The 21,773-nt window shown below is 43.7% G+C and overlaps 1 protein-coding gene across 5 annotated transcripts in view; it reads left to right on the top strand.

The window, feature by feature from the left end:
- Positions 1-12,425, top strand: part of LOC115124371 (V-type proton ATPase subunit H-like) — a 116,743-nt gene extending 104,318 nt beyond the window's left edge. For 4 of the 5 annotated variants that reach the window (XM_065013874.1, XM_065013869.1, XM_065013870.1 and 1 more), the window contains one exon: positions 12,231-12,425. In XM_065013874.1, coding sequence (XP_064869946.1) covers positions 12,231-12,300 — 70 coding nt within the window. In that variant the 3' untranslated portion in view covers positions 12,301-12,425. The remainder of the gene's footprint in view (positions 1-12,230) is intronic. The other variant, XM_065013868.1, reaches the window with a different exon arrangement.
- Positions 12,426-21,773: the final 9,348 nt, after the last annotated feature.

Raw genomic sequence — 21,773 nt, 5'->3', positions numbered from 1 at the left:
TGCTGCTATTACTACTACTGCTGCTATTACTACTACTACTGCTATTACTACTGCTGCTATTACTACTGTTGCTATTACTACTACTGCTGCTATTACTACTACTACTGCTACTATTACTACTACTACTGCTGCTACTGCTGCTATTACTACTACTGCTACTACTACTGCTGCTATTACTACTACTGCTACTACTACTGCTGCTATTACTACTGCTACTACTGCTACTACTACTACTGCTATTACTACTACTGCTACTACCACTGCTGCTATTACTACTACTGCTATTACTACTACTGCTACTACTACTACCACTGCTACTGTTGCTATTACTACTACTGCTACTACTACTACTGCCATTTTACTACTACTGCTACCACTACTGCCATTGCTATTACTACTGCTACTACTGCTACTACTGCCGCTACTACCACTGCTACCACTACTACTGCTATTACTACTACCGCTGCCATTACCACCGCCACCACTACTACCACTGCTATTACTACCACCGCTACTACTACCACTGCCATTACCACTACTACTACTACTACTGCTACTACCACTGCTATTACTACTACTGCCACTACCACTGCTGCTATTACTCACCACTGCCGCTGCTACTGCTGCCATTACCACTGCTACTACTACTACCGCTGCTATTACCACTATTGCCACTACTACTGCTATTACTACTACTGCTACTACTACTGCTGCTATTACTACTACTACTGCTGCTATTACTACTACTACTGCTGCTATTACTACTGCTGCTATTACTACTGCTGCTATTACTACTACTGCTGCTATTACTACTACTGCTGCTATTACTACTACTGCTGCTATTACTATTACTACTACTGCTATTACTATTACTACTACTGCTATTACTACTGCTGCTGCTATTACTACTGCTGATATTACTACTACTGCTGATATTACTACTACTGCTGCTATTACTACTACTGCTGCTATTACTACTACTGCTACTACTGCTGCTATTACTACTACTGCTACTACTACTGCTATTACTACTACTGCTGCTATTACTACTACTGCTGCTATTACTACTACTGCTGCTATTATTACTACTGCTGCTATTACTACTGCTACTACTACTGCTACTGCTGCTATTACTACTACTACTGCTGCTATTACTACTACTGCTGCTATTACTACTACTGCTGCTATTACTACTACTGCTGCTCATATTCACTCAGGGGGTTGAATCTAATCAACATTTACATTTACATTTAAGTCATTTAGCAGACGCCTTATCCAGAGCGACTTACAAATTGGTGCCTTTCACCTTAAGACATCCAGTGGAACAGCCACTTTACAATAGTGCATCTAAATCTTTTAAGGGGGGGGGAGAAGGATTACTTTATCCTATCCTAGGTATTCCTGAAAGAGGTGGGGTTTCAGGTGTCTCCGGAAGGTGGTGATTGACTCCGCTGTCCTGGCGTCGTGAGGGGAGTTTGTTCCACCATTGGGGGCCAGAGCAGCCAACAGTTTGGACTGGGCTGCGCGGGAACTGTACTTCCTCAGTGGTAGGGAGGCGAGCAGGCCAGAGGTGGATGAACGCAGTGCCCTTGTTTGGGTGTAGGGCCTGATCAGAGCCTGGAGGTACTGAGGTGCCGTTCCCCTCACAGCCCGTAGGCAAGCACCATGGTCTTGTAGCGGATGCGAGCTTCAACTGAAGCCAGTGGAGAGCGGAGGAGCGGGGTGACGTGAGAGAACTTGGGAAGGTTGAACACCAGACGGGCTGCGGCGTTCTGGATGAGTTGTAGGGGTTTAATGGCACAGGCAGGGAGCCCAGTCAACAGCGAGTTGCAGTAATCCAGACGGGAGATGACAAGTGCCTGGATTAGGACCTGCGCCGCTTCCTGTGTGAGGAAGGGTCGTACTCTGCGGATGTTGTAGAGCATGAACCTACAGGAACGGGCCACCGCCTTGATGTTAGTTGAGAACGACAGGGTGTTGTCCAGGATCACGCCAAGGTTCTTAGCGCTCTGGGAGGAGGACACAATGGAGTTGTCAACCGTGATGGCGAGATCATGGAACGGGCAGTCCTTCCCCGGGAGGAAGAGCAGCTCCGTCTTGCCGAGGTTCAGCTTGAGGTGGTGATCCGTCATCCACACTGATATGTCTGCCAGACATGCAGAGATGCGATTCGCCACGATATGCGATATCAAGATATGTGTTGTTGTTTTATGATGTCTTTTTTTGTTTGTTTTTTAACAAATGTCGGGATTTGTCTTCCAAAACAATTACAAACCATTTAATGCCAGCTTGTAACGCAACCAAATGTGGAAAAAGTCTAGGGGTGTGAATACTGTCTGCACTGTAACTAAAGGCATTGTTCAGTAGTAGAAATATTAGAATGAGCTACATTGAGAATCCAGTATTTAAATACACAGTACAAACCCCATGGTACAATGGATAGAATTGCAGGAATGTAGTTTCCTTATCCAAGTCCAGAATATAAATCTATATCTTGTGAATGGTGTGTATAGACATTATTTGAACATGTCGGCTCACTTAAAACATATGGAGGGACTAGATACAAAGTGATTTCATTTCTAAATGGTAGAACATATATTTATAATAAATACCCTCAAACAAAGGTGACATTCTGGAATGTCGCCTCATATGAAACATTTGATCTCAAATCCAAAATGGAGTATAGAACCAAATTAAAAGTTTTATCTTCACTGTCCAAATAAATACATACACTCCCCTATGTCAACACTAGTCTTGGTGATGCTGTTAGGTTGTATGAATTGATATAAGGTTTTAGTGTGTTTGGTAGTGGTATGGCTCTGCTGCTGGTTTTATTAGAGTGTAAGGCTTCAGTGTGGTAGTGGGTTGATATGGCTCTGCAGCTGGTTTTATTAGAGTGTAAAGCTTCAGTGTGGTAGTGGGTTGATATGGCTCTGCAGCTGGTTTTATTAGAGTGTAAGGCTTCCGTGTGGTAGTGGTATGGCTCTGCTGCTGGTTTTTTATTAGGCTTCAGTAGTGGGTTGGTATGGCTGCTGCTGGTTTTTATTAGAGTGTGGCTTAGTGGGTTGGTATGGGTCTGCTGCTGGTTTTATTAGAGTGTAAGGCTTCAGTGTGGTAGTGGTGGGCTGCTGTTTTATTATGGCTTCAGTGTGGTAGTGGGTTGGGTCTGCTGCTGGTTTTATTAGAGTGTAAGGCTTCAGTGTGGTAGTGGGTTGGTATGGGTCTGCTGCTGGTTTTATTAGAGTGTAAGGCTTCAGTGTGGTAGTGGGTTGGTATGGCTCTGCTGCTGGTTTTATTAGAGTGTAAGGCTTCAGTGTGGTAGTGGGTTGGTATGGCTCTGCTGCTGGTTTTATTAGAGTGTAAGGCTTCAGTGTGGTAGTGGGTTGATATGGCTCTGCTGCTGGTTTTATTAGAGTGTAAGGCTTCAGTGTGGTAGTGGGTTGGTATGGCTCTGCTGCTGGTTTTATTAGAGTGTAAGGCTTCAGTGTGGTAGTGGGTTGGTATGGGTCTGCTGCTGGTTTTATTAGAGTGTAAGGCTTCAGTGTGGTAGGTTGGTATGGGTCTGCTGCTGGTTTTATTAGAGTGTAAGGCTTCAGTGTGGTAGTGGGTTGATATGGCTCTGCTGCTGGTTTTATTAGAGTGTAAGGCTTCAGTGTGGTAGTGGGTTGATATGGCTCTGCTGCTGAAACAGAGAATTATGAATGTCTTTAGGAATGTTTCAGAGCTCAAAGTACAGACATCCTCTGTGTCAGGGTCTTCAGGTTTAATATTCTCTTCTTCCCCTGTCTGTTAGGAGAAACCTCAGCATTTCTAGGCTGCTGCTTTGTCTGATTGACTGAATGGCTATTGACTCACTCTGTACAGACTTCTGTCTTTCTCATAGGAATCGTGGTCTTGTACACAATACTGCAGGGAGGGGAGGGCAAGGCGGTGGAGGAGGAGGGGGAAGTGGGGGGAGAGGGTGAGAGCGAGGCGGAGGAGGAGAGGGGGGAGGAGGATGATTGAGGGAATGCTATGGAGAAGAAGAGGGCAGGAAGAGGAGGCTGTCACTTTATCCATTCACTGATTGGAGGAGGAGAGGGAAGTGGGGGAGAGGGGGAGACGGGGAGGGGGAGGAGGAGAGGGGGAGAAGGAGGGAATGCTATGGAGAAGAAGAGGGCAGGAAGAGGAGGCTGTCACTTTATCCATTCACTGATTGTTGACCTGGTTTCACAGATCTAAATTAGTTTCTGACTCAAACCAGCAGTCGCAATTTACGTACTACTACTATACTACAGCAGCAGTCAGCAGTCGGTACGTACTACTACTATACTACCAGCAGTCGGTACGTACTACTATATACTACCAGCAGTCGGTACGTACTACTACTATACTACCAGCAGTCAGCACGCATTCTACTACTATACTACCAGCAGTCGGTACGTACTATACTACCTACTATACTACCAGCAGTCGGCACGCACTACTACTATACTACCAGCAGTCGGGCATCACTACTATACTACCAGCAGTCGCACTACTACTATACTACCAGCAGTCGGTACTACTACTATACTACCAGCAGTCGCACGTACTATACTCACCAGCACTACTACTATACTACCAGCAGTCGGTACGTACTACTACTATACTACCAGCAGTCGGTACGTGACTACTACTATACTACCAGCAGTCGGTACGTACTATACAGCACTATACTACCAGCAGTCGGCACGCACTACTACTATACTACCAGCAGTCGGTACGCATTTTACTACTATACTACCAGCAGTCGGAGTTGTTCTTCCTTGGTCTGTCTGCAGCTCAAACCAGCAGTCGGAGTTGTTCTTCCTTGGTCTGTCTGCAGCACTGACTGTACAGGGCATTCGGAAATTATTCAGACTTTTTCCACAGTTTGTTACATTACAACCACATTCTAAAATGTATTAAATTAAATGCTTTCCTCGTCAACCTACTCACAATGCCCCATAATGACGAAGCAAAACAGGTTTTTAGAAATGACAATTTGCTATGAGACTCGAAATTGAGCTCAGATGTATCCTGTTTCCATTGATCATCCTTGAGATGTTTCTACAAATTGATTGGAGTCCACCTGTGGTAAATTCAATTGATTGGACATGATTTGGAAAGGCAGAGAAACTTGTAACTATATAGACACACTTGTCTATATAAGGTCCCACAGTTGACAGTACATGTCAGAGCAAAACCAAGCCATGAGGTGGAAGGAATTGTCCTTAGAGCTCCGAGACAGGATTGTGTCGAGGCACAGATCTGGGGAAGGGTACCAACAAATGTCTGCAGCATTGAAGGTCCCCAAGAACACAGTGGCCTCCATCATTCTGCAGCATTGAAGGTCCCCAATAACACAGTGGCCTCCATCATTCTGCAGCATTGAAGGTCCCCAAGAACACAGTGTCATCCATCATTCTGCAGCATTGAAGGTCCCCAAGAACACAGTGGCCTCCATCATTCTGAAATGGAAGAAGTGTGGCTCCAAGACTCTTCCTAGAGCTGGCCGCCCGGCCAAACTGAGTAATCGAGGGAGAAGGGCCTTGGTCTGGGATGTAACCAAGAACCCAATGGTTACTCTGACATAACTCCAGAGTTACAAGTTTCTCTGGTCTGATGAAACCAAGATTGAACTCTTTTGCCTGAATGCCAAGTGTCCCTTCTGGAGGAAACATGGCAGCATCCCTACGGTGAGGTGTGGTGGTGACACCATCCCTATAGGGAATCATGGTGGTGGCAGCATCCCTACGGTGAGGTGTGGTGGCAGCATCCCTACGGTGAGGCGTGGTGGTGGCAGCATCCCCACGGTGAGGCGTGGTGGTGGCAGCATCCTACGGTGAGGCGTGGTGGTGGCAGCATCCCTACGGTGAGGTGTGGTGGTGGCAGCATCCCTACGGTGAGGTGTGGTGGTGGCAGCATCATGCTATGGGGATGTTTTTCAGCGGCAGGGACTGGGAGACCAGTCAGGATCGAGGGAAAGATGAATGGAGCAAAGTACACAGAGATCCTTGACTTAAAAACCTGCTCCAGAGCACTCAGAACCTCAGACTGGGGGCGATGGTTCCAACATTACAACAACCTTAAGCACACAGTCAAAACAACACAGGAGTGGCTTCGGGACAAGTCTTTGAATGTCCAGTTTACATTTACAATGACAGCTTACCAAAAGGCAAAAGGCCTCCTGTGTGGACGGGGGATTAAAAATACATTTAATAGAAATATAGGACAAAACACACGACAAGAGAGACAACACTAAACTAAAATGGCGCCGGATAAAATGGCAGCTGTTTTACGGGCGTCTAACCAATTGTGCTATTATGTAGGGGGGTTTCCCGTTATTTGTAACTTATTTTGTACATGTTTCTGCCACTGAATTTTACTGCAAATAGCTTCTGGATATCAGGACAACGATCAGTCACCTCGGATTAGACAAATGTTTTTTCTTCAACAAGCAGGATGCACAGGGTGTACTTCAGACACCCGACAAAGCCGATATCCCTTCATTGGCAACAGAAAGAGACGCAGGTACAGAGGACACAGAGCAGGATGCCTGGTCAGGACCCGCAGAAGTAGTAGGAAAGCTGCCCGTTACCGTCAATATTACTCGCCAACGTGCAATTGGACAATAAACTAGACGAGGTACGATCACGAATATCCTACCAACGGGACACCAAACTGTAATATCCTATGTTTCACGGAATCATGGCTGAATGACAACATGGATATTCAGTTAGCCGAGATAAACGCTGCACCGGAGATGGAACAGCACACTGCCGGGTGGTACCAGAGTAACAACCTTTAAACAGGTCAACCAAGACACAAGGAGATGATTGTGGGCCACAGGAAAAGGACGACCATTCTCCAGGCATCAACGGGGCTGGCAGGAGTCTTCAGGTTGAGAGCTTCAACATGTCCTTGAGTCTGTCCACATGCTTCAAACAACAAACTAGATATGGTCCAAACACAAAGACAACCTGCCTAAATGGCTACAGACCAAAGCCATTCCCCGTCAGGAAGTGGTTAAAAAGGCTGGTAATGGCACCATTATCCCAGGGTCCTGAGATCCTCAAAATGTTCTACAGCAAACAGATCAACAGATGATGAATATCCTGACTGGTTGAACCACAAAGGAACACCTATGTGAGAATGCATTCATTGCAGCTCAGCAACACCATAGTACCCTCAAAGCTCACCACTAAGAGGGAACCTGGGACTAAACACCAGTACATCTGCAAAGCTGCCTGCCTTCCTGAAGGCTCTACACCAGGTGGTAAGGGGGTAGGTCAGAGGAAGGCCACGCTAAAATCCTCAAAGACCTGGAGCCACCCCAGTCATAGACTTTCCTTTACTCCCTGTTCACCCATGACTGCATGGCCAGGGAGTGCCAACCATCATTAGGACAAAAAGGCCTTATCACTCACATAGTTTTTACCCCAGGGAGGAGGTAAGACCTGGCCGGGTGGTAACAGAATAACAACCTATCCCTGGTTACCAAGACTAGATGATTGTGGACTACAGGAAAAACCCATTCTCACACGGGGCTGTAGTGGAGCAGGTTTATCATATATGCATAGTCATCTTTAACAAACTAGATGGTCCAACACACACCAAGACAGTCAATCAGCCTGATTCCCCCTCAGGAAACTAACAGGTTTGCATGGGTCCTGAGATCCTCAAAATGTTATGTAGCCTTGAATATCCTGACTGGTGAATCACTGTATGTAGCCTTGCTCACTAACAGGCACTTAAGAGGGTAGTGCTTGCCCAGTACTAACAGGTGTCTGCCTATCCAGGAACTCTACACCAGGTGTCTGTATGAAGGCCCTAAAAATTGTCAAAGACTAACAGGTGTCTGTAGTAGCTCTTTACTAACGCAGGTGCTGTATGGAGTGCCAAGTCTAGGACTAACAGGCTTCTCAATAGTTTTAGCCATAAGACTCCTAACAGGTAACCTATGTACCCAGACTACTAACAGGTGTCTCTATTTAGCCTGCTGCTACTAACAGTTTATCTGTATGCATAGTCCTTGCTACTAACAGGTGTCTGTATGTAGCCTCAATCAGCCTGACTAACAGGTGTCTGTATAGAGCCTTGCTACTAACAGGTGTCTGTATGTAGCCTTGCTACTAACAGGTGTCTGTATGTAGCCTTGCTACTAACAGGTGTCTGTATAGAGCCTTGCTACTAACAGGTGTCTGTATAGAGCCTTGCTACTAACAGGTGTCTGTATGTAGCCTTGCTACTAACAGGTGTCTGTATGTAGCCTTGCTACTAACAGGTGTCTGTATGTAGCCTTGCTACTAACAGGTGTCTGTATGTAGCCTTGCTACTAACAGGTGTCTGTATAGAGCCTTGCTACTAACAGGTGTCTGTATAGAGCCTTGCTACTAACAGGTGTCTGTATGTAGCCTTGCTACTAACAGGTGTCTGTATGTAGCCTTGCTACTAACAGGTGTCTGTATAGAGCCTTGCTACTAACAGGTGGCTGTATAGAGCCTTGCTACTAACAGGTGTCTGTATGTAGCCTTGCTACTAACAGGTGTCTGTATGAGCCTTGCTACTAACAGGTGTCTGTATGTAGCCTTGCTACTAACAGGTGTCTGTATGAGCCTTGCTACTAACAGGTGTCTGTATAGAGCCTTGCTACTAACAGGATGTCTGTATAGAGCCTTGCTACTAACAGGTGTCTGTATGTAGCCTTGCTACTAACAGGTGTCTGTATGTAGCCTTGCTACTAACAGGTGTCTGTATAGAGCCTTGCTACTAACAGGTGTCTGTATAGAGCCTTGCTACTAACAGGTGTCTGTATGTAGCCTTGCTACTAACAGGTGTCTGTATGTAGCCTTGCTACTAACAGGTGTCTGTATAGAGCCTTGCTACTAACAGGTGGCTGTATAGAGCCTTGCTACTAACAGGTGTCTGTATGTAGCCTTGCTACTAACAGGTGTCTGTATGTAGCCTTGCTACTAACAGGTGTCAGTATAGAGCCTTGCTACTAACAGGTGTCTGTATGGAGCCTTGCTACTAACAGGTGTCTGTATGGAGCCTTGCTACTAACAGGTGTCTGTATAGAGCCTTGCTATTAACAGGTGTCTGTATGTAGCCTTGCTACTCTTATTTCAAATGTCTTTTTACTGTTTTATTTCTTTACTTACCTACACACACACACACCTTTTTTTCGCACTGTTGGTTAAAGCCTGTAAGTAAGCATTTCACCTGTTGTATTCGGTGCACGTGACAAATACACTTTGATTTGTTTTGCTGGCCCTTCTGTTTGCCACTGTTCTTCCTCACTTCATCTAACCTGACCTCTTCGCCAAAGTGCTCACTCCTCCCCAACTCATCTAACCTGACCTCTTCCCCAAAGTGCTCACTCCTCCCCAACTCATCTAACCTGACCTCTACCCCAAAGTGCTCACTCCTCCCCAACTCATCTAACCTGACCTCTACCCCAAAGTGCTCACTCCTCCCCAACTCATCTAACCTGACCTCTTCCCCAAAGTGCTCACTCCTCCCCAACTCATCTAACCTGACCTCTACCCCAAAGTGCTCACTCCTCCCCAACTCATCTAACCTGACCTCTACCCCAAAGTGCTCACTCCTCCCCAACTCATCTAACCTGACCTCTTCCCCAAGTGCTCCCTCCTCCCCAACTGATCTGTCATCGTTAATACCAGACTGTGTCTCTTCTCCTCCCAGAGGATCCCGGATGGCTAACAATAACATGATCTGACAATGTAAACGTTATACATTACCCTTCTCCCTCAGTAACATATCCTGACGTTATACATTACCCTCTCTCCCTCAGTAACATATCCTGACGTTATACATTACCCTCTCTCCCTCAGTAACATATCCTGACGTTATACATTACCCTTCTCCCTCAGTAACATATCCTGACGTTATACATTACCCTCTCTCCCTCAGTAACATATCCTGACGTTATACATTACCCTCTCTCCCTCAGTAACATATCCTGGCGTTATACATTACCCTCTCTCCCTCAGTAACATATCCTGACGTTATACATTACCCTTCTCCCTCAGTAACATATCCTGACGTTATACATTACCCTCTCTCCCTCAGTAACATATCCTGACGTTATACATTACCCTCTCTCCCTCAGTAACATATCCTGACGTTATACATTACCCTCTCTCCCTCAGTAACATATCCTGACGTTATACATTACCCTCTCTCCCTCAGTGACATATCCTGACGTTATACATTACCCTCTCTCCCTCAGTGACATATCCTGACATAGTGTAAACGTTATACATTACCCTCTCTCCCTCAGTAACATATCCTGACATAGTGTAAACGTTATACATTACCCTCTCTCCCTCAGTAACATATCCTGACGTTATACATTACCCTCTCTCCCTCAGTAACATATCCTGACATAGTGTAAACGTTATACATTACCCTCTCTCCCTCAGTAACATATCCTGACGTTATACATTACCCTTCTCCCTCAGTGACATATCCTGACGTTATACATTACTCTCTCTCCCTCAGTGACATATCCTGACGTTATACATTACCCTCTCTCCCTCAGTAACATATCCTGACGTTATACATTACCCTCTCTCCCTCAGTGACATATCCTGACATAATGTAAACGTTATACATTACCCTTCTCCCTCAGTGACATATCCTGACGTTATACATTACCCTCTCTCCCTCAGTGACATATCCTGACGTTATACATTACCCTCTCTCCCTCAGTGACATATCCTGACATAATGTAAACGTTATACATTACCCTTCTCCCTCTGACATATCCTGACGTTATACATTACCCTTCTCCCTCAGTGACATATCCTGACGTTATACATTACCCTCTCTCCTTCAGTGACATATCCTGACATAATGTAAACGTTATACATTACCCTCCCTCCCTCAGTAACATATCCTGACATAATGTAAACGTTATACATTACCCTCCCTCCCTCAGTAACATATCCTGACATAGTGTAAACGTTATACATTACTCTCTCTCCCTCAGTGACATATCCTGACATAATGTAAAGGTTATACATTACCCTCCCTCCCTCAGTGACATTGTTAGTTTCCAAGATCTCCATCCAACACATTCCAAAGCATCTGTCTTTCCACAGAAAACCATTAACTTCTGACATAAAACCCAGTCTCTTTCTCTCCTTATATTCTATGCTTCTGATCTATCATGTCTTTAATATCTCAATGTTTAAAGTTTACCCCGAATCCAACACTAGGTAAAGCCCCGCCTTATCTCAGCTCACTGGTCACCATAGCAGCACACACCCGTAGCACGCGCTCCAGCAGGTATATCTCACTGGTCATCCCCAAAGACAGCTCCTCCTTTGGCTGCCTTTCCTTCCAGTTCTCTGCTGCCAATGACTGGAACGAATTGCAGAAATCACTGAAGCTGGAGACTTATATCTCCTTCACTAACTTTAAGCATCAGCTGTCAGAGCAGTTTACAGATCACTGCACCTGTACACAGCCCATCTGTAAATAGCCCATCTGTAAATAGCCCATCTGTAAATAGCACATCTGTAAATAACACATCTGTAAATAACCCATCTGTAAATAACCCATCTGTAAATAACCCATCTGTAAAAACCCATCTGTAAATAACCCATCTGTAAATAGCCCATCTGTAAATAGCCCATCTGTAAATAGCCCACCTGTACATAGCCCATCTGTACATAGCCCATCTGTACATAGCCCATCTGTAAATAGCCCATCTGTAAATAGCCCATCTGTAAATAGCCCACCCAGCTACCTCATCCCTATATTGTTGTTTATCTATTTATTTGCTCCTTTGCACCCCAGTATCTCTACTTGTACATTCATCTTCTGCACATCTATCACTCTAGTGTTTAATTGCTAAATTAATTAGCCACTATGGCCTATTTATTGCCTTACCTCCCTTATCCTACCTCAGACTTTTGTATTGTGTTATTGACTGTATGTTTGTTTATTCCATGTGTAACTCTGTTGTTTGTGTCGCACTGCTTTGCTTTATCTTGGCCAGGTCTCAGTTGTAAATGAGAACTAGTTCTCAAGTAGCCTACTTGGTTAAATAAAGGTGAAATAATAAAAAAAATAGGAATTTAAATGTCATGTTTTTGTTCCGTTTAGAATGCCTTATTGATTGACCTCTGCCCTCTCCTCTCCAGAGAGTACCTGGAAGCTACATTGTGTGTGATTGAATGTTCTCCTGTCCTCTGCAGGGAGTACCTGGGGAAGCAGCTCCAGTCATCTGACCAGCAGCAGCAACAGGCTGTGGCCGTTAGGACCTGACCTCTAACCCTGACAACAGGCTGTGGCCGTTAGGACCTGAACTCTAACCCCTGACAACAGGCCATGGCCGCCAGAAGCTGAACTCTTAACCCCTGAACCCTGTATGAAACCTATTGGGTGTCTGGGTCATATGTAGTGGGCTGACATGTAGTGGTGTGTTACTGGCTGACTGTGTGTGTTACTGGCTGACTGTGTGTGTTACTGGCTGACTGTGTGTGTTACTGGCTGACTGTGTGTGTTACTGGCTGACTGTGTGTGTTACTGGCTGACTGTGTGTGTTACTGGCTGACTGTGTGTCCTCTGGTCTCCTCTCCTTTTCTCTGGTCTCGTCTTCTCTGGTTTCGTCTCCTGGTCTCCTCCTTTTCTGGTCTCCTCCTTTTCTCTGGTCTCCTCCTCTCCTCTGGTCTCCTCCTCTCCTTTTCTCTGGTCTCCTCCTCTCCTCTTCTCTGGTCTCCTCCTCTCCTCTGGTCTCCTCCTCTCCTCTCCTTTCTCTGGTCCTTTCTTCTCCTCTGGTCTCTTTCTTCTCCTCTGGTCTCTTTCTTCCCTCTGTTCTCTTTCTTCTCCTCTGGTCTCTTCTCTCTGGTCTCTTTCTTCTCCACTGGTCTCTTTCTTCTCCTCTGGTCTCTTTCTTCTCCACTGGTCTCTTTCTTCTCCACTGGTCTCTTTCTTCTCCTCTGGTCTCTTTCTTCTCCACTGGTCTCTTTCTTCTCCTCTGGTCTCTTTCTTCTCCTCTGGTCTCTTTCTTCTCCTCTGGTCTCTTTCTTCTCCTCTGGTCTCTTTCTTCTCCACTGGTCTCTTTCTTCTCCTCTGGTCTTGATGTTGGGATAAATGTAAAAGTGATAAAGTTACTTATGTGTTGTTAAACATGAGTATGCATTCCAATAAAGTGTAATCTAGAAGGTCTGGTTGGCTCTGTTTCTTTACTGGTTCTGTTTGTTGACTGCAGGCATGGCTCATTTACAGTTTAAAGGACATTATTTTATGAAGTGTCTTGGTTAGTTTAAGATGTGTATATACATCTGTAGGCCATTGAAACCTGAAGGTCCTCAACATTCTGTCAAACATTGGACGACTGGGAAGGCATCCCCATGGCAACCTCAGCTGTGTGTGTGGTTAACACAGTCTATCGGAAACAGTCTGGGGGAGAGCGTCTACAAGAAAATCCCCGCTGAACAGAAACGGACCACATCTGGGAGTAAACCTATACGAGTCTGAAACAGACATTACACTCACACCCTCACACCCATGCAGGAGACCTCACACCCATGCAGGAGACCTCACACCCATGCAGGAGACCTCAGCAACCACAACTATCATCAGACATATGAGAGCAGAGGTGTTATTTCAGAACGGAGTTCTTCCATTAGAGAATTGTACAGCAACCAGTATAACTATCATCAAGCGTCCACTATACAGTATAACACCACTGGTCTGTTGTAAGTCTGTATCTAGACCCTCAGACTGGTCTGTTGTGAGGCAAGTTCTGCTGGGGACCAGTATCTGGTCATTCTGTAGAGAATTATAACGGCTGTCTGTGAGGAGCTGTCTGTACTGCTGGGGACCAGTATAACGCCACTGGTCTGTTGTGAGGAGCTGTCTGTACTGCTGGGGACCAGTATAACGTCACTGGTCTGTTGTGAGGAGCTGTCTGTACTGCTGGGGACCAGTATAACACCACTGGTCTGTTGTGACTGCTGGGGACCAGTATAAGCCACTGGTCTGTACTGCTGGGGACCAGTATAACACCACTGGTCTGTTGTGAGGAGCTGTCTGTACTGCTGGGGACCAGTATAACACCACTGGTCTGTTGTGAGGGGCTGTCTCACTGGTACTGCTGGGGACCAGTATAAAAAAATATATTTACGGGACAAAATACATCACAACAAGAGAGGCATCACAACACTACATAAAGAGAGTTCTAAGACAACAACACAGCATGGTAGCAACACATGACAACACAGCATGGTAGCAACACATGACAACACAACATGGCAGCAACACATGACAACACAGCATGGCAGCAACACATGACAACACAGCATGGCAGCAACACATGACAACACAGCATGGCAGCAACACATGACAACACAGCATGGCAGCAACACATGACAACATGGTAGCAACACAACATGGTAGCAACACATGACAACACAACACTACATAAAGAGAGTTCTAAGACAACAACATTGCATGGAAGCAACACATGACAACACAGCATGGCAGCAACACAGCATGGCAGCAACACATGACAACACAGCATGGCAGCAACACATGACAACATGGTAGCAACACAACATGGTAGCAACACATGACAACACAACACTACATAAAGAGAGTTCTAAGACAACAACATTGCATGGAAGCAACACATGACAACACAGCATGGCAGCAACACATGACAACATGGTAGCAACACAACATGGTAGCAACACATGACAACACAACACTACATAAAGAGAGTTCTAAGACAACAACATTGCATGGAAGCAACACATGACAACACAGCATGGCAGCAACACATGACAACACAGCATGGCAGCAACACATGACAACACAGCATGTTAGCAACACATGACAACACAGCATGGCAGCAACACATGACAACACAGCATGTTAGCAACACATGACAACACAGCATGGTAGCAACACATGACAACACAGCATGGCAGCAACACAGACATGGCAGCAACACATGACAACACAGCATGGCAGCAACACAGCATGGCAGCAACACATAACACAGCATGGCAGCAACACATGACAACAACATGGCAGCAACACATGACAAACAGCATGGTAGCATGACACAACATGGCAGCAACACATGACACACATGGCAGCAACACATGACAGCATGGCAGCAACACATAACAACACATAACAACACAGCATGGCAGCAACACATGACAACAAGCATGGCAACACAGGAACAACATGGCAGCAACACATGACAACACAGTAGAGTTAGCAACACATGACAACACAGCATGTTAGAAGTAACACATGACAACACAACATGGCAGTACAGACAACACAGCATGTTAGCAACATGATTGACAACACAGCATGGCAGAGATGACAACATGGTAGCAACACATGACAACACAGCATGGTTTGACAACACAGCATGGCAGCAACACATGACAACACAGCATGTTAGCAACACATGACAACACAGCATGGCAGAACATGACAACACAGCAGGGACAACCCATGGCAGATGACAACACAGCATGGTAGCAACACATGACAAACAGCATGGTAGACATGACAACACAGCATGGTAGCAACACATTGTATGTGGACATGACAACATGGTAGCAACACATACACAACACAACATGGTAGCAACCATGACAACACAGGGTTTTATAAAGCAAGCATGACAACACTGGTAGGACAACACAGCATGTTAGACAGACAACACAGCATGGTAGCAACACATGACAACACAGCATGTTAGCAAATGCACATGACAACAAGCATGGTAGCAAACATGACAACACAGCATGTTAGAGATGCACCATGGTAGCAACACCTGCACATCTATAGCAACACATGACAACACGTCATCTAGCATGGGTAGGATGGTCATCTGAATCAGGGTTAGTTTGGCAGCTGACAACACAGCATGGGTGACAACACAGCATGGCAGCAACCAAGTCTAGATTTAACTTTAGCCTGCAGCTTTGATATGTGCTGAGAGAAGGACAGACAACAACCGTCTAGCCATACTCCCAAGTGCTTGTAAGAGGTGATTGACCTCGAGATGAGATAAACCCTCAGTTTGAGTGGTAGTAATCACACCAGTGGGGAGAGGAGGGCATTCTTCTTAACAGAAACCACATGACCTTTGTTTTGGAGGTGTGCGGAACAAGGTTAAGGGCTAAGAGGGTTTTATAAAGCGACAACGTTCTTCCAGCAGCAGACTATGATGGATAATGTCAAAAGCTGATGGTCAAACAAAACTAGCCCCACAATAGTTTAACGTCAATTTCTCTTAGCCAATCATCAGTCATTCAAATCAGCCAATCATCAGTCATTCAAATCAGGAAACCAATCATTTTAATTGTCATTTGCAAAACACAAAGCCAAATTGTTATTGGTCATATACACATGGTTCACACCAGATGTTATTATGGTCACATACACTTTGTTTTGAGGTTCGGAACCAGATGTTATTGGTCACATCCAGCACAGACTATGATGGATAATGTCAAAAGCTGAAGTCAAAACAGATGTTTTATTGGTCACATACAATCATGGTCATTACCAGATGTTATTGGTCATTCAAATCATACATCAGGTTACCAGATGTTATTGGTCACATACACATGGTTACCAGATGTTATTGGTCACATACACATGGTTACCAGATGTTATTGGTCACATACACATGGTCAGCAGATGTTATTGGTCACATACACATGGTTACCAGATGTTATTGGTCATATACATGGTTACCAGATGTTATTGGTCACATACACATGGTTACCAGATGTTATTGGTCACATACACATGGTTACCAGATGTTATTGGTCATATACACATGGTTACCAGATGTTATTGGTCACATACACATGGTTACCAGATGTTGGTCACATACACATGGTTACCAGATGTTATTGGTCACATACACATGGTTACCAGATGTTATTGGTCACATACACATGGTTACCAGATGTTATTGGTCACATACACATGGTTACCAGATGTTATTGGTCACATACACATGGTTACCAGATGTTATTGGTCACATACACATGGTTACCAGATGTTATTGGTCACATACACATGGTTACCAGATGTTATTGGTCACATACACATGGTTACCAGATGTTATTGGTCACATACACATGGTTACCAGATGTTATTGGTCACATACACATGGTTACCAGATGTTATTGGTCACATACACATGGTTACCAGATGTTATTGGTGACATACACATGGTTACCAGATGTTATTGGTCACATACACATGGTTACCAGATGTTATTGGTCACATACACATGGTTACCAGATGTTATTGGTCACTTACATGGTTAGCAGATGTTATTGGTCACTTACATGGTTAGCAGATGTTATTGGTCACTTACACATGGTTAGCAGATGTTATTGGTCACATGGTTAGCAGATGTTATTGGTCACATACACATGGTTAGCAGATGTTATTGGTCACATGGTTATCAGATGTTATTGGTCACATACACATGGTTATCAGATGTTATTGGTCACATGGTTAGTAGATGTTATTGGTCACACGGTTAGCAGATGTTATTGGTCACATACACATGGTTAGCAGATGTTATTGGTCACATGGTTGTAGATGTTATTGGTCACATACACATGGTTAGTAGATGTTATTGGTCACATACACATGGTTAGTAGATGTTATTGGTCACATGGTTAGCAGATGTTATTGGTCACATACACATGGTTAGCAGATGTTAATGGTCACACATGGTTAGCAGATGTTATTGGTCACATACACATGGTTACCAGATGTTATTGGTCACATACACATGGTTAGTCAGATGTTATTGGTCACATATACATGGTTACAGATGTTATTGGTCACATACACATGGTTAGCAGATGTTATGGTCACATACACATGGTTACCAGATGTTATTGGTCACATACACATGGTTACCAGATGTTATTGGTCACACATGGTTAGCAGATGTTATTGGTCACATACACATGGTTACCAGATGTTATTGGTCACATACACATGGTTAGCAGATGTTATTGGTCACATGGTTAGCAGATGTTATTGGTCACATACACATGGTTACCAGATTTACATGGTCACATACACATGGTTAGCAGATGTTATCCAGAGCATATACAAATTGGTGCTTTAGCAGATGTTATTGGTCACATACACATGGTTAGTAGATGTTATTGGTCACATACACATGGTTACCAGATGTTATTGGTCACATACACATGGTTACCAGATGTTAATGGTCACATACACATGGTTACCAGATGTTATTGGTCACATACACATGGTTACCAGATGTTATTGGTCACATACACATGGTTACCAGATGTTATTGGTCACATACACATGGTTACCAGATGTTATTGGTCACATACACATGGTTACCAGATGTTATTGGTCACATACACATGGTTACCAGATGTTATTGGTCACATACACATGGTTACCAGATGTTATTGGTCACATACACATGGTTACCAGATGTTATTGGTCACATACACATGGTTACCAGATGTTATTGGTCACATACACATGGTTACCAGATGTTATTGGTCACATACACATGGTTACCAGATGTTATTGGTCACATACACATGGTTACCAGATGTTATTGGTCACATACACATGGTTACCAGATGTTATTGGTCACTTACACATGGTTACCAGATGTTATTGGTCACATACACATGGTTACCAGATGTTATTGGTCACACATGGTTAGCAGATGTTATTGGTCACATACACATGGTTAGCAGATGTTATTGGTCACATGGCTAGCAGATGTTATTGGTCACATACACATGGTTATCAGATGTTATTGGTCACATGGTTAGCAGATGTTATTGGTCACACGGTTAGCAGATGTTATTGGTCACATACACATGGTTAGCAGATGTTATTGGTCACATGGTTAGCAGATGTTATTGGTCACATACACATGGTTAGTAGATGTTATTGGTCACATACATGGTTAGCAGATGTTATTGGTCACATGGTTAGCAGATGTTATTGGTCACATACACATGGTTAGTAGATGTTAATGGTCACATGGTTAGCAGATGTTATTGGTCACATACACATGGTTAGTAGATGTTATTGGTCACATACACATGGTTAGTAGATGTTATTGGTCACATGGTTAGCAGATGTTATTGGTCACATACACATGGTTAGCAGATGTTAATGGTCACATACACATGGTTACCAGATGTTATTGGTCACATACACATGGTTACCAGATGTTATTAGTCACATACACATGGTTACCAGATGTTATTGGTCACATGGTTAGCAGATGTTATTGGTCAAATACACATGGTTACCAGATGTTATTGGTCACATGCACATGGTTATCAGATGTTATTGGTCACATGGTTACCAGATGTTATTGGTCACATGGTTACCAGATGTTATTGGTCACATACACATGGTTACCAGATGTTATTGGTCACATACACATGGTTACCAGATGTTATTGGTCACATACACATGGTTCAGATGTTATTGGTCACATACATGGTTACCAGATGTTATTGGTCACATACACATGGTTACCAGATGTTATTGGTCACATGCACATGGTTATCAGATGTTATTGGTCACATGTTTATCAGATGTTATTGGTCACATGGTTATCAGATGTTATTGGTCACATGGTTACCAGATGTTAATGGTCACATACACATGGTTACCAGATGTTATTGGTCACATACACATGGTTACCAGATGTTATTGGTCACATACACATGGTTACCAGATGTTATTGGTCACATACACATGGTTACCAGATGTTATTGGTCACATACACATGGTTACCAGATGTTATTGGTCACATACACATGGTTACCAGATGTTATTGGTCACTTACACATGGTTAGCAGATGTTATTGGTCACATGGTTAGCAGATGTTATTGGTCACATACACATGGTTATCAGATGTTATTGGTCACATGGTTAGCAGATGTTATTGGTCACACGGTTAGCAGATGTTATTGGTCACATACACATGGTTAGCAGATGTTATTGGTCACATGGTTAGCAGATGTTATTGGTCACATACACATGGTTAGCAGATGTTATTGGTCACATGGTTAGCAGATGTTATTGGTCACATACACATGGTTACCAGATGTTAATGGTCACATACACATGGTTATCAGATGTTAATGGTCACATGGTTACCAGATGTTATTGGTCACATACACATGGTTAGCAGATGTTATTGGTCATATACATGGTTAGCAGATGGTATTGGTCATATACACATGGTTAGCAGATGTTAATGGTCACATACACATGGTTAGTAGATGTTATTGGTCATATACACATGGTTAGCAGATGTTAATGGTCACATACACATGGTTAGTAGATGTTATTGGTCATATACACATGGTTAGCAGATGTTAATGGTCACATACACATGGTTAGCAGATGTTATTGGTCACATGGTTAGCAGATGTTATTGGTCACATACACATGGTTAGCAGATGTTATTGGTCATATACACATGGTTAGCAGATGTTAATGGTCACATACACATGGTTAGTAGATGTTATTGGTCACATACACATGGTTACCAGATGTCAATGGTCACATACACATGGTTAGTAGATGTTATTGGTCACATACACATGGTTGGTCACATGGTTAGCAGATGTTAATGGTCACATACACATGGTTAGCAGATGTTAATGGTCACATGGTTACCATATGTTATTGGTCATATACACATGGTTACCAGATGTTAATGGTCATATACACATGGTTAGCAGATGTTATTGGTCACATGCACATGGTTACCAGATGTTATTGGTCACATACACATGGTTAGCAGATGTTATTGGTCACATACACATGGTTAGCAGATGTTATTGGTCACATACACATGGTTAGCAGATGTTAATGGTCACATACACATGGTTAGCAGATGTTATTGGTCACATACACATGGTTAGCAGATGTTATTGGTCACATACACATGGTTAGCAGATGTTAATGGTCACATGCACACGGTTAGCAGATGTTAATGGTCATATACACATGGTTAGTAGACGTTAATGGTCACATACACATGGTTAGCAGATGTTATTGGTCACATACACATGGTTAGCAGATGTTATTGGTCACATACACATGGTTAGCAGATGTTATTGGTCACATGGTTAGCAGATGTTATTGGTCACATACACATGGTTATCAGATGTTATTGGTCACATGGTTAGCAGATGTTAATGGTCACATGGTTAGCAGATGTTAATGGTCACATGGTTAGCAGATGTTATTGGTCACATGGTTATCAGATGTTATTGGTCACATGGTTAGCAGATGTTATTGGTCACATGGTTAGCAGATGTTATTGGTCACATGCACATGGTTATCGGATGTTATTGGTCACATGGTTAGCAGATGTTATTGGTCACATACACATGGTTATCAGATGTTATTGGTCACATACACATGGTTAGCAGATGTTATTGGTCACATACACATGGTTATCAGATGTTATTGGTCACATGGTTACCAGATGTTATTGGTCACATGGTTAGCAGATGTTATTGGTCACATACACATGGTTAGCAGATGTTATTGGTCACATACACATGGTTATCAGATGTTATTGGTCACATGGTTACCAGATGTTATTGGTCACATGGTTACCAGATGTTATTGGTCACATGGTTAGCAGATGTTATTGCGAGTGTAGCATAATGCTTGTGCTTCTACATGTGTGTAAGTGCTG

This window comes from Oncorhynchus nerka, linkage group LG9b (assembly GCF_034236695.1).
Source record: "Oncorhynchus nerka isolate Pitt River linkage group LG9b, Oner_Uvic_2.0, whole genome shotgun sequence".
Lineage (NCBI taxonomy): Eukaryota > Metazoa > Chordata > Actinopteri > Salmoniformes > Salmonidae > Oncorhynchus > Oncorhynchus nerka.
The sequence above is the reverse complement of the archived record's forward strand: the minus strand, read 5'-3'. Positions and strand labels throughout refer to the sequence as shown.